The sequence below is a fragment of the Ammospiza caudacuta genome, chromosome 1, assembly GCF_027887145.1.
Source record: "Ammospiza caudacuta isolate bAmmCau1 chromosome 1, bAmmCau1.pri, whole genome shotgun sequence".
Lineage (NCBI taxonomy): Eukaryota > Metazoa > Chordata > Aves > Passeriformes > Passerellidae > Ammospiza > Ammospiza caudacuta.
In genome coordinates, this window is record NC_080593.1 from 72,645,902 (window position 1) to 72,660,851 (window position 14,950).

The 14,950-nt window shown below is 35.4% G+C and overlaps 1 protein-coding gene across 1 annotated transcript in view; it reads right to left on the reverse strand.

Moving 5' to 3' along the window:
• The window catches only part of RELCH (RAB11 binding and LisH domain, coiled-coil and HEAT repeat containing), a 76,659-nt gene that overhangs the window by 37,902 nt on the left and 23,807 nt on the right, over nt 1–14,950 (reverse strand). The window contains exons 3-10 of the mRNA XM_058825040.1: nt 14,151–14,222; nt 13,986–14,041; nt 13,757–13,870; nt 11,597–11,800; nt 11,416–11,507; nt 10,126–10,434; nt 5,735–5,810; nt 5,261–5,356 (exon numbers count right to left, since the gene is read on the reverse strand). Of these exons, the coding sequence (XP_058681023.1) occupies nt 5,261–5,356; nt 5,735–5,810; nt 10,126–10,434; nt 11,416–11,507; nt 11,597–11,800; nt 13,757–13,870; nt 13,986–14,041; nt 14,151–14,222 (1,019 nt within the window). The remainder of the gene's footprint in view (nt 1–5,260; nt 5,357–5,734; nt 5,811–10,125; nt 10,435–11,415; nt 11,508–11,596; nt 11,801–13,756; nt 13,871–13,985; nt 14,042–14,150; nt 14,223–14,950) is intronic.

The following is a 14,950-nucleotide window of genomic DNA, read 5'->3' on the forward strand; positions in this document are numbered from 1 at the left end:
CCCGTCCTATTGAAAAGCCATACCTGTGAGCTCCATACCTGTGAGCTACCCAGACGCAGAATGGAGAGAAAGAAGGTATTTTGGTTTTACTGTGAGAGAAGCTACATAGAGGTGACTGACAGATAATGCTCTGAGGCTGACCTAACACACTGCACAAGAGAACTCAAACAGCCCATCTTCCCTCTGCTCTGCTTCTCTGTAACTCTCCATGTAGATCTCTCTAAAGAAAAACTCACATTTTTCTCACCATAGTATCTCTGGACAATTTCTTCCTAACTTACAACAACTTGTTCCATTACCTTTGAAAGGGATTAACTATTTGAGTTATCAATAAAGGAAACATTTACATGGACATATGGAGTAGCTCTCTTTTCATTATAGACAAAAGAATATGGCTTTTTTACAGCAATTAGTACCATCTAAACTATATGCCTAGAGTTCCTCCTACATATTAAAAGTATTACAACAAAATAGTAAACTTTGGGTTTTTTAAAAGTGCATCATATAGTGAACATCTCAGAAGGTAGCAAGGACTTTGCTGTCAGTTTTTTTTCCATCATTATAACAATGTTTTGCTAAACATTCCAACAAGTCTTCTACATCTTATTGCTCTCACTAATTACTGTCTTCTTGCTGGAGTTTGTATAAGCAAAATAATTATCTTAAAGGATAAATTTAACTAGTGTTAAGCATCAAGACTGGTTACTTCAGTAGTAAAAATTATTTTTTATTACTGAAGTAGTAAAATATTATATTTTTATTCCTCCAAATATTAATGTATTAATATTGCAGGCAACAATATACAAACCAGGATGACATGATCAATTTTGTTAACGTCTGCCTTTGAATCTTCTTTAATGGTCAATGCTTATATCGTGACCCAATACTGTGCTAAAATTATTCTGTAACTTAGCCTCTGACAACAAGTAAATAAAATTAAATAATCTTATTGTCTGTAACTAAAATAGCTGCAGGTACCAAAAAAATACCAATATGAACTGTCTTGGGCAAGAATGTATTTAAAATTCCAAATTCATTCTTTTAATTTAAAATGAAAAAAAAAAAATCATAGGATTAACACATGACTCAAAACTTTGTACTACTAATCTTACCAATATTAAAATCACAGCTCTAATTACCTTTCATGGGGTGAGACTATTATTCCAGGATCCACAGTAATCCTCTCAGAGATGCCAAAGGGATGTTTTTACATATGAATCAATGGTAGGGTGTGAGTGCGAAAAAACTTTCTACTTCTTTGTCTGTATCTACTGTTTACTTGAAAACACACATGGAAAAGTTTTGTGATACAACAAAAGCTGGCAATTCAATTCATAAACATCAAATTCAACTCCTCACATCCATGAACTATCTAAGCTTTACAGGCCAAGTGTTGAAAGACATCGGCATTCAGACTAGAGATGAAAAGGATATTCTATGAAACTGAGCTATTTTACTCTAAGGAAACTGCACTAAGCCCTCATATTGAGCAGAAAGGAACTAAAGGACTTCAAATATACTTATGTCTCATATACACCCTCATCCCCTGAACAAAACAGCCCTGCAAGCCAAAACCAGCACTGAAAAGGACCAGCAAGAAAAGGACCACATAAAAGGACCAGCAAACAGGCTGTGGTCAATACTACCCCTGTTTTTAGAAACAATCTATAGAAATCCACTGCAATCTATGTTTTACAGAGTAACATAGTATTGTAATTGTTCATTTAGATTTCTTTATTCTCCCCTATAATGGGAAATTAAAGTGGTCATCTAGGAGATATTGACAACTGACAATTTTCATGCCCCGCAACTCAGGTTTATGTACCTTTATCCATATCCAGCCATTATGAAATCTGCTAGACACAACCCTTGGAAGCAAACAATTAAGTATACTGCCAATATCTGACACAGTCTTCTTTCGCATTTCTTTAGCAAAGCCAGTATTTAATGGCTTTTAAAGCATAAGACTGAGATGAAAATGCATAGTAAGATACTCAACTCTACTGTGTTTTAAGAGACATGCCAGAGAATTAAAGTGCCTTGGTGATATTCACATGAGTTACCACACATTAATGTGATTACTTTCAATCTACAGGGGAGATCTAGTGGAGTCGAGAATGGCATCAATTCAGAGCCTGAAGATTTACCATAATCTTTGCTTCAACTTTACAAACAAGTAAAAGCAAAACTCTATTCTTAATGTGTTGAACTCTCTATAAATAACAATTTCTCAGTATAACTATTTAGTGGTGCATATTCAGTAGACCACTACTATCGTGCTAAGTCTGCATAACACAAAAGAAGTTAAAGACTAACACTGGAATAATGGGCGAGATTAAAGATGTAAATAATTAAATAAAAGTGCTGATTAAGAACAAGACTGGTAAGATCTTACGCAAAAAGTTTACTCTGGGCCAAACTCCATTAAAGGATTATATACTGCAGAGTATGGAAGTTGTATGTACAAACAAGGTTACTCTTGTTTCCTGACAAAATCTCCTTGACATTAACAGCTTAAAAAGTGTGAAAAATGAGTATTGCACTGATTAGTTATTATGAAAATTTTAAAAGACTGCTTCTCTCTAATGGCATTTTAGTCAACGGAATTTTTCTATGGTACATCTGTTAACAAATAGAAGGTGGCTGATTTTACTTTTACAATTTTTTTATTGTTAATGTATTTTAAGTGATAAAATGACAGTTGAGAAAGCAGATTACAATGTAGATCAATTTTTATGAACCCAAGGTGCTCATCTTCAAGAAGTATTATCACAGACTGCACCCCAAACAATGGCCTTTTTTTTGAAGTATTGGCTTTTAGCATTTTGTTACTGCTTATTCCACTTAACTGTTACTTGCATTGCAACATCTCCTTTATTTGTGACTGCATTCATACACAAATCTAAATATTGACATAGATGTTTTCAGGGAGTTAAGATAACCTAGATGTTAGAGATTAAAATTAAATTTACTTGTTGTTACATGAATTTTGATGATTCTGAATTGCTTTGAGGCAATTTTCCTGTATGATGCATTACTGATTTTACACAGCTGATCTGCTTTTTTTTAGAAACAAAATGAAATTATTCCCTCAGCCACCCTACTCAATACTGTGTCTTTCCTTCTTCGTTACCTTCCATTGGAACCTAAACTATAGACACTGAAGAACAATTAAAGCTGCACCAATACACAAAAATAAATAATTTCAGAAATGTCAACTATAATATTTGCCAGAACACTTACTATTGGATCAGGCAGGCTGCTACTGACCTTAAGATACTTAAAAGCATAGGAAAAATGGCTTCTGAATCTCTGCTAAAGGACAACAACTACTGAGAGACTGTCAGCCTCTGCAAACTCAGGTTCTCCAAAACAAAGATGCATAGCATATAATTTTCAGCTTAAGATTTTGCAAGCAATTTCAACATGACAGATGCTTAAAGAACAAAGACATTTCAGGGAGTCAGCAAAAATTATGCTTAACTCTCATCCTAATATATTGATAGTGTAAGATCTTAAATACTACCATTCTTCTTGTTTCAGAACAGACTGGTGAGAACTTTGCATTGTGATCTGAACCTGTTGCACATCTTTCTCAAATTAGTGATTTTTAGGTATATTTTTACACTACTTCTCTGTGCAAAAGTCTCATTATAAGGTTCTTTACGGACAAGACTCAAAGATATACCTTGTTGAAGACAGCCTAGTTCTTCGGTTAGCTTTCCATAATTTGATTAGGATAAATACTGACAGATGGTCTACCCAACTTTTCCTTCAAGTTCCATGACTACATCAGAAAGAACACTAAAACAGTTATAGCAAAAGGTGGCAGGGAACTAAAAGAAGATATTTTTATAACAGATTTCAATTACTGAAACATTAAGCATCCCATGTAATCCAATTACTCAATTGTGATCTGTGGCTTTTTCAATTAAACTGAAGCAGACAATTTAAAGCAAAAATACATGTAATCAAATATAACTTTCACTGTAAAACAATCTAGGAAGGAATCAAGTAGGAAACAGAAGAAAAGGTTACAAAAATATTCAATACATTACACAGATTAAGCTAAATAAAAGCTGTTAAAAGGAGCCAAAATACCACATCCTGCCAAGCAGAAAGAAGGAAAGGAATAAAGAAGAAATCAGAAATTAAGCACTGATCCAGGAACATTTACCGAATTATTGTGAAAGACAGAAGCATTTCCAGAGCACCCAGTTAACACCCCCACCACCTCAAAAATAAAGCCTTTTATGACTTTTCAAACCATAGGACATATCTCAAGTTCACCATGTCAGCTGCTGATAATTACTTGTATGGTATAAAAAATTTTAGATTACAGGATCAGTACGAATTTCTTGAGGAATTTTCAAAGCCTTAAAATGAATTTACACAAAACACATGACTAAGTCTACCATACTGTAGGTCCTGTCAACAAGGACTAAAACTTGCTCAACAAGATATGTTACTTCAAACCCTTTAATTCAGTGTCAACTATAAAGACACTGAATTTTTGTTTTATATGCCTTCAGTTTATGGGTTTTTTAACATATTTGGTAATGTGCAATATTTACACCAAGCAAAACAAAACCAGTCACATTTTTTTCCTTCCTTTTGTATGCTATATAGCATGAATGATTATGCAAACCATCAACTTCAGTTACATTCAAAATACACATTACATGTTCCTAATTTTTAGTCATTCTCATTTTAAAGTTAAGGAAAACATATAAGCAAGATTGCTCATTTCCTTACAAAGGGGTATTTTTGATGAACCTTTACTTGGCTGATAGATGGAGCTTCCAAGAAAAGACATTAAAATAATTTGTTTGTTGAAAATTATTTTTGTTGAAGTATGTAGTGCTGCAAAAGAACCTGAACATTATTGCTTATTTAAATTGATAGACAAAATAAATGAAACAATGTTTGAACTCATAGCCCCTGTTTTTACAAAGCACATTGATATGGTCTTCCCTGACAAAAACATCTGTGCTACCACAAACAGATGGACCTACAGTAACAGTCTTGCTGAATGCTAATGGATGCCTTAAGCAGAGGAAGGAATATTAGGATACCATGCAGGTTTGCTGAACTCACCTGACAGAGGTGTAAAACCATTTTCTAGGAGCAGAGATGCATGCACAAAAGTAAGAACATGATTGCAAGTAATAGACTTCCATGAAATTAGACACAACATCTTCAAAATTAACAACAAAATAGCGTGATGAAAAAAAAAGAGTAAAATTTCAGGGTTCCTCACCTCTCGCTTTGCAAGCAGCACATTAGGAACTATATGAGGCAGGCAGCGTCCCAGCATTAACATGACACTTTTCTCACTGTCTGCAATTCGAGATACCTAGAAAACCAAGTTGCTTGTTTGCTTTTTTAATAAGCACAGGAACAGAAAAATAGCATTTGAAGGGAATAATAAAAATTGCAGCAGGCTGATCACTTACCAGAACAGTATTTAATTTATTCCCATACATTAAGCTGTAAGTTTTTGATGTGTCAGCAATTTCAAAAGCGTGAGTAGAGACTCAAAGTTCCCAGTAATTACACCTCTATCACTAGGTTTCATATTTAGCATAAAATCTAAGAACATATATTTATTTCTTAACTCTCATGCACATAGATTCATCTTTCCATGTCTTGTATCAAAGCGATTATTACTTGTTTGACTATTGCTGCCATGCAAAGTGAAGGATCTTTTAGTTTATGCCAACTGGAAGTATACCTCTGATCCCAAACGGCTGTCTGCTGACATCCGACAGAAAGACAGTAGTGCTTGATGGAAAGCTGGTGACAATTTCCTGAAATATCATCAAAAAGGGAGAGGGAGAAGAAAGCATAAATCAGAAAGATGATAAAGCAGGTCCTTTCACTCTGGTTTAATCAGCTAGGTAAAATGACACCCAGAATGCATGTTTAAGTGCTTCATACTACAGAAGTTTTAAAATTATCTTTGACTTTTAGAGTGTTTCGTTTGTAGCAAGAAAAAAACGTGAGTGTCCTAATTAAGAAGTTAGATTTAGTTCCAAAAAATATAACATCTTTCAAACGGCTGCACAGACAAAAATAGGACTAAGTCATGAAGAAAAGGAAGCTTAGGCAATACAAGAGGAAGCATACAACTATGCAAACGGGGTGGGGCGGGCACAGAAATCACATGAAACAATATTTTTGCTTAATGCTCTGATTCTGCAAATTGCATAAAAGCATTTGAGTAGTCAGTCAAGTTAGGAGCTTCAGGGTTAAATAGAGTTTGCTCAACTGCCACTTTGGGATCTAACTTTGGATTCAAAAGCTGCCAGAAGCTCAAAATCAATATTAAACTGGTGTCTAAACCCTTTTACAGGGTGCATCTGCACAGGCACTGCCTCATGGCCACATCCAGCACCAGCCAATGGAGCCAAGCTACTTAAAGCCTTAAGCATCCATATCAAATCCTGATAAAAGCTTCAAAACAGCCGTGTCTGAAGAAGGTAATTTGGCAGAAATGTTCTCAGAAAACAATTACTGACCACTACGTCAAACAGGCAAGCAGCAGCACCCTATTATTTCCAGTAATGACAACTTCCTCTGCCTTATCTCAGGCTTTTTACTTAGATGTTAATCTAACACTGCCCCATCCACTATGTTTAAAGAAGAAACACAACATTTGTCTTCCAAAATATGCACAGAAAGCATCTCACCCATTTCCATCATCTGCTGTTTGAGTCCTCTAATGATACTGAGAGAAGGCAACTCTTATTTTTTATGTGGAAATTGGTAACACTTTTGAACCCTCAAAAATAGACACATACATTCTTATCTAATAGATTGACACATAATACTTCTTACAGTAAATACATAATCATTCACCCTTTTCTAACTGAAAAAGCCGATTAAGAATCAAAGCTCTTACTTACAATTACTTGAACTAATTCAAGAGGACATCAATAAATAAACCAGTTTTCCTCTTCTCACTATTTAGAAAATTATGATAAATAAGAATTTTTATTTATTGCTTAATTTTTTTAACACTATGGATTTTTGAAGTACATTTTAAATTTTAATGAAGGAAGCTTGTTTTAATTCTATTCAGCTTGGTTTTGTGCAAGGTTCACTTCAAAAAAGTTACTAAACTACTTAAACGGTAGCAAGTTGTAAAAGATCTCTTTCACAATATGTTAGTCCTTATGCTGTAAAATATTCTTGAGTGACAGATTTATAGACTCTACTCAAGACTGTAGACTTTTTTTACACTGGGAGAACATTAGCAAGCATTGCAAAGCAGCAGCTTAACATTAACACAGAGGCAAGGCCTTGGCCAGCCCTTTGCCCAGTCTGTCCTTCAACCTGGCATTCATTCTACAGAAAATCAGATCCTTTTCCACTTGGAATCCTAATTAAAATCCTACATAAGGGCAAGTTCCATTCCCACTTTGTAGAAATGAAAAATAAGTATGACAATATGTCACTGAATTTCCCTGTGGGTCAAATAACAGCAAGCTCTGGGCAGCGTGGATCCTCTTACAATTGCTGGCTATACTTGGATCCAGAAAGCTTCTCCTTAATGAAGTCTTACAAAATCCTTGATGGCTACACTGAACAAAAATAATAAAAGACCAAGGCCTCTTGCACACAAGTCAGTGGCAAGTCTCTTCAAGGGCCAACAGATGCCAGCAGTGAAGATGTCCGAATATACGAAAGTACAATGAATAAAAAGCCCAGGCACTACTGTTCTATTCTATATAACCCCAGGACAGAAGAGCCAATTCATTCAAAAAGCCAGGACTGCTGTACACAGAAGACACCTTGTATTTGGTGCAAATTACCACACACCTCAAATCAGTTGAATAAACACATGTGGTGCAGTCTATCTAAACCACTGCTAGTGCTTTGCACTGCCATCTGTTAACTGAGGCATTTTTCCAATGATGGTCATGTCCTCATTTGCCAGCATGCACGCACAGCTGCTCTGAGTGCAGGCACACAAGGCAGGCTCACTTCCCCTTCTCTCTTCCCATCTGGGCAAGATTTATGCCAAGAAAACACTCACAGTAGTAATGATCTTGCCTTTTAGGATAGAGTCTTAGCTGTTAACCCTTAGTACATTCTGAATAAATGATAGTAATTGTCTTCTATAAATAAATGTGGATCGAAATCAATAAATATCCAGCATTTCCATTGTGCTGCTTCTCCTGCAGATCTCAAATAATTTAACAAATAATCTATTTATTCAGTGAGAAAAATTACTGCATTATTACAAACCTAGGGCATAATCCAGGAAGAAAATTTAGCACTAGATACTGGTCTATAAAACACTGTATCAAACATGCTTTCCTTTGACCGTTTGCTGACATATTAAGCCCAAAGCAGAGTACAAAAATAGCTACATATTACACATGTATTATTTATTTCTGCAGTGAACTGTATTTGAGGGGACTTGTGAATTTAACTCAACGGGGATTCACGGCTTCATTGAACTACTTTTCAAATAAATCTAGGTGCAGTTAAAACAACTGTGAGCAGCAGAACAAATGCTGCTCGTCTAGTCTCTACCATCATAAATTCCACTGGAAATACACAGCTCATTCCTCACTCAGTGATTTAATCCTGTTTTGATATACACCCTCACTATCCCCAAACCATCAATTTAATATTCATGCACTTAATGCCACCCAGCACTCACCATTAATCTGAGCAAGAAGAAACTTGCAAGAAGCCAAATGAAAGTAGGTAGACAAGTGTATGGCAACAGCTTGAAGTATTGATTACTACACATATTTGTATTGTGTAGTGGACCACACATATCTGGATTTTAGCTAGGATATGAAAGAAACTTTAAAAAGAAAAAAATCTGGAAAGGTTCAACCAAACCACTGACCACTTTCCAGAAAAATCTAAGCTGTTTTACTTTCCTGTTAAACACTAGTATAGTCAACTAAGAGAGAATAAATTTGTTATGTGACTCAAAAGTATTACATTCAGAAATCTTTCCTTCTGTCCAATTCTCAAAGTTAAGATATCAATGAAAAAGTATGAAAATGACCTTCGAACTTAGTGCAAGAAGTACAGAAAATCCAGAAAAAGCAGGATTCTTAGGGTTTGTAAAAAAAGGTAATTACTAGCAGGGTTAGCAACTTCTTTTTTCCAGGTGTACCTTTTCTCCACCGCACTACAAGCTTGCACTTATTTTTTCATCTGCACAGAATGTCACACAGATTTCTACTTGGTATTTTCAGATGGAAAGATAATTCCAGAAACAAATTACAGTATCAAAACCAGCAAAAGCTTGCTAAGGGACAAAAGACAAAGCAGGATGGCTGCCTGCTTCCCTACAAACAGCAACAGTAAGATCATAAGGTGAGCTATTTGCTTATCTTTGTCTGCAGTGGTAACAATTACAAGTTGTACATACTCTCATTATGTTTGTGGTCCATGTTACTCCGGATGACTACAGTGGTTTATCTATCTCTTAATGAACAAATCACTTCTCCTTCTCACTATAAAGGTACAGGTTGAAAGGGCTTTCTCAAGAACACTTACAATCACAAACTCAGTCTCCAAGTAATAACACAACATGAATTCCCTAACTTGGTTAAATGAATCATAGCTACCCAGTGAAGGCTTGCCCCAAAATCAAAACTCAAAAAAGCAGTATGCCATTAGATACCTTTCTGATAATTACAAAATAAGTAAATGAAAAATAGTTCTGCTCTCTAGCAGAGTTATACACATCTACAGAGAAAAAGCAAAAAAATTTCCCAACTCTTCAAGCAGAAGAGAATTATTAAATTAAAACTTAAAAGAGAACAGAACTCTCTTGTCTTCCCATTCACTATTCTGATTTTACCTATTTTTTTGGTTCCAACAAACAGGGCTGGGTTTAAAAGCAGAAAGGGAAAAGAATTTCTACAACTTAATACTAAAACAGTAGGTTTGTCATATGTACTCCTTCCTGAGGCGATTAGGAACACCATAAAAATATCAGCACTGTACCCTAGAGGTATGTTAAGTCTTTTATTAGCCTTCAAGACACAAATGATCTCTTCATTTGGCAGAATTTCTCTGTTAGAAAAATATCTACTCACTTCACAAGAATTTTTAATAATATCATGCAGTTTACAACTCATCACTAACCTATTAGGTTTATCAAAGTGGACTGCAGCTTTAGATGATGGAGGACATGAGGACAGTTTCTCTGTCTCTTTAGAGGGCACAGAATTTAGCATATCATCTTTAGAAGTCCTTGAATCCATGTCAGCTGATAAAGCAAGGTTTTTTTCCTCAATGTTTCCATGCTTACTGTCATTCTCAGAGCTCTTGATATCCAAGTACCGTCCATTGTCCTCTGAGACTGTGAGAGGCACTTGTTTTAAAGAAGGATGGGTAGCTACACCATAAACAGCTGACACAGAAAAGTTTTCATTCTTGAGAAGATCTATTTCACTGAAAAAGCAAAATATGAAATATTTTTGTAGCTTTCATATGCTGTTCAAATCACACCACTGCAGCACAGAAACAAAGACAACATGCTGAAGAGCCCAACACATTCTTCAATTCATGTATGTTTAAGAATTCCTGTAACAAATAACTTTGATCACACACACTGTTCAAATAAGCACTAGTTTCATTGAGCATTTTAGTAGATAATTAGTAACAGGAAAAATGTTGCACTGAGTGAGTGAATCAATGAAACAAGTCAGTAGCAACAGTTTTATCTCCTTCTGGCTGAAATCTGAGCACTGAGACACAAATTGTTACAAGACAGAACACTACCTAGGACGCAAAACATAAAATACTGGAGTGGTGAATCAATATGTACTATCCTATCTGGCTTTGAAATGGTAACTATGCAAGTCAATAAAGATACTTAAAATTTAAGCACTTTCCCACACGCTGCATCAGTACACCTCTTAAGAGGAATGATATCTTATGGCTTACAGAATGATATGGTTGCTCAAAACTTCTAAGTATCTTTTTTTTTTGCTGTTTTTAAAGATACTGTCATGTCTACTAGTCTCGCTCTTCAGAAAGAAGAACTGTGTTGACGTCAGATGTAAAAACAAGCATCTTTCTGACAGTGCTTGCAAGCTGTACATACTAAGGAGTGACATAAAGCTAATTGAAAAAAAAAAACTATGTAAAAGAGATCACAAGTGATTGTTTTCAAAGAAATAAAGAAGTTACATTGAAAGAATAAAATTGTTTACAAAATTAAATTGTATGGGTAATAAAGGGAAATAGTCAGTTTGAAGTCTCTTCCTTTTTCTACATCAAATACTATGTATTGAAAAGGAAAGACTGCCCTGCCCTGAAGAATCCTCAGTAATTTCCTATATCTAAGTCATGGTTCCATATATGTGTTAGAAAGACATGGAAAAGTTATCCAACATTTATCAAGAGCCAAGTAGGTTGATAAGAACGTACCTTTCAAGTCTTTGGATTTGTTCCATCAAAGACCATTTCTCACTGTTTAACACACTAATTTGATCTTCTAATTTTTGCACTATTAAACATTGCTAAACACAAGACAGAAACAGAAGAGTTTAGTACGATAAAGTTAAGCAGTACATCAAACAGCTGCACCATTTCTCCTGTGCAGTCTTACTTCTATTGACTGTGGTGCTGTTTCAAACACAGGGACGGTCCCAAGTATAGGAGTGTCAGCCTCTAACTCGTCATCCTCTACACCAACCGATGCATCCACCACATCTCTTGCAGCAACATGATGGTTTCCAAAGTCACGGTACAGTTGTAACAGGTCAGGAGGTTTTGGAATATTCAATCCTACATCATCCCAAAGTTCAAAATCCTTCAAAAGAATAAAAGAAACTAAAGTATATAATATACTTTCTTTTCTTTTCTCTTCCTCATTTGACCACAGGTGATGCAATAGCAAAATAATCACATCAAGACTGCATTGCAGTAAATCAGATAGAAGAATAACTCAGCAAGAAACAATAGTAGAGGAAGGATTCAATTTGTGAACCAAAGCAGTTTGACCACAAAGGCAGCTCTAGGCAACATACTAGAGAGAGTACCTTTCCAACCACATCGGTTAGTTTCTCTTTTGCTAAGACATGAACACTTTTTATAATCAGAAATAATGTAGCTCAAATTCTAGCAGAAACCAATGCAGCTGATACAAGGTAGAAATATTGGTTTTGTTCCCATTTCACTGACAAGTGCAGGTCTAATTTCCCTAGGGAAGACAGGCACAGTATCACAGAATCATTTAGTCTGGACAACACCTCTGAGATCAAGTCCAACCTTTGACTGATCATCACCATGTGAACAAGACCAGAGCACTAAGTGCCACATGCAGTCATTTCTTGAACACTTCCAGGGACAGTGACTCCATCACCTCCCTGGGCACTCCATTCCAACATTTAACATCCCCATGAAGAATTTCCTCCTGATGTCTAATATAGCTTAAACAGCTCTGTAGAAGTCTGATAGTGAGGTGCAAACAACAAAAGGGCCTCCTGTCTCAAACAGGTTCTTCTTTTTCTCATTTACATCTTATCATCCTATTAACACAAGAATATTTCATGTCTGTATATACAAGTAAGTTTGTGCACTGTTGCACAGCAGTTGTGATGGTCTCTTTAACGACTTTAAATTTAAAGTATTGGTTTAAACTTTTTTCCTATTGTTCCCAGTCTTCACTATTATTTTTTCCATAGTCTGGTCACATACATTTCTTTGAAGAAATATTATTTTCTCAAATAATTATATGAATAACATAGAAAAAAATGTGTCTACTAGACAGTAATTTCAGTATGTTTATATTTACTTTTAGGAATTAAGAATTTTGCTTTTTGCTGATTGTCTCACAAAACAAAAACTTCTCAGTCGAGAGCACAAATAGAATAGACTGTTAATCTTTTCTTTTTTGGGGTCTGTATTCTCACAAGTATTTGGATGTTAAGTGCAAATATTCAGTGGAGGTGGAAGATTCAGAAATTCTATTTAGCAACCTATTTGTTCCACAGATTAGGATATGAAACGTAGGAAAAGTTTAGGAGGACCAGTTTGACATAAAACTGGATGAAATTCCATATTTAATTCTTCTGGTAATATCCCCATTTTGTGATGAATACATATTGGGTGTTGATATTACAGGGTGCTTTGTCTACCCAGAAACAGAACGTAATTAGAACCTTCCAAACATTCTTGCCATCAAATGTAAGCCAACAGAGATATAAAACTGATCATCTTAAGAAAAATGCATCAAAGCATAGCTATGTTGGGAAAGAGCCAGGATAACATCTTATTACCAAGAGCTTATTCAATACTGTACTCAATGCCACAGGTGATTAAGTATTCTCTCACACACACACATATCCCCAGAAGACAACCAATGAGTAAATTGTATATCCCTGTACAAGTCAACTGAATAGGATCTAAGGAAAAGATTACATTTGAGATCCAGATCCTTGACTTCAAGTGAATGTGTGTCACACCAGAATACAAGGAAAACATCTAACTCACAGTATTTCACTTCCTCTTTTGCTTCCTTTAAAAGAATGCAAGCACTCTGTCTACTTCCTACAAATTTTGGGAAACTACTGCTCAAACAGCTGTGTTTTCAAACCATGGTTTATATATGAAAATGCTAACTAACATATTTAACTTTTAGAGTACTCATATATATGAAGCAAACTGCATGCACAGGAAAAACCACTTAAGTTCACTTGAGTTTATGACAAGATCACAATATGGAAAGCAGGTGTGCAAAAAACCTCAAACCCACAAGGAAATTTACCTGATCATGATTTTCATCTGAAAATGTTATTGATGTAAGCTTGTAACTATTCTTCAATAAAAATTCATTAACTAGGAAGTTTAGAGCTCTTTTCTCAAGAGGTCTGATTGGCTCCTGGAAAAAAAAAAGAAAACACACTAGATCTTTGGTTTATCTTCCTCCCAACTATGGAAGCTTGTTATATTCATACTAAAATCCATGCAAAGTTCATTTATCACCAGCCACCTACCTGAATTTCAGGACTTGATTTATAATTTTTTCGTTCCTGCAAAGGAACTTCATTTTCTGGGGAGGAAAAAAGAAGTAACTAAATTTTACTCTCTCACAGAGGACGAGCTCAGCTACTTCTACATTGTTTAAAGTAGAGACTTAAGAAAAGGTTTATGTACACCACCTGCAGCCTGAGTCAGGTTGGCTCGAAGGGCCTGTATGGTCTCCTTGGCTTTCCGTAGTTCAAACTCCAGGACTGGACAGGGATTTGGATTAAACACACACAGGCATCCAACCAAGGCAAGGGAAACAAAAATAAAATATGAAAAGCAAGGATGGGTGTGAAAAAAAAGATACCGTTTGTATTAAACACAAAGCATGCAATCTTTATGGAACTTATGAACACATGCAGCAGAGTTGGTCTGAAAGCAAACTGGTGAACATTTTCCATAGTTTCACTGGCTTTAGCTTAGCTAAATCAAAGTTTCAAGCTGTCTGACAAGGACTCGCTGTAAGGTTTTGGGAAAATATTTGGGAACTGATGCTGTCAAATGTTTTGGTTTTTTGGGGGGGGCAAGAGGAGTATGTGGGCAATAAGAGCACAGATCTAAACGAAACAAGTATGTTGTGGCAGCAGAGGAAGCTGTCTCCATGTAGCAAAGCTTAAACCATGAAGTGAATCTACAGTCCCATTGATACCACAGACTTGATTTGGAAAATAAAACCATACACCAAAATTTTAGTAGTTTAAATGGGAGATCTTGAAATATACTTTATCTTACTAAAAAAAAAAAAAAAAGTCATTTTACATTTCTATTTAAAAATTCAGTTCACTGAATTCAAATGAAGAGAGATGTACAACACCAAAAACACACAACAAATGCAGCTCTTCTGCAGTACTTATAAAAAAAGCTTGAAAGGAAAAAAGTCTTTGCACCATTATTCTTGAAAGTTTATATCGATTTTCAAAGACCTAGAGTCAGC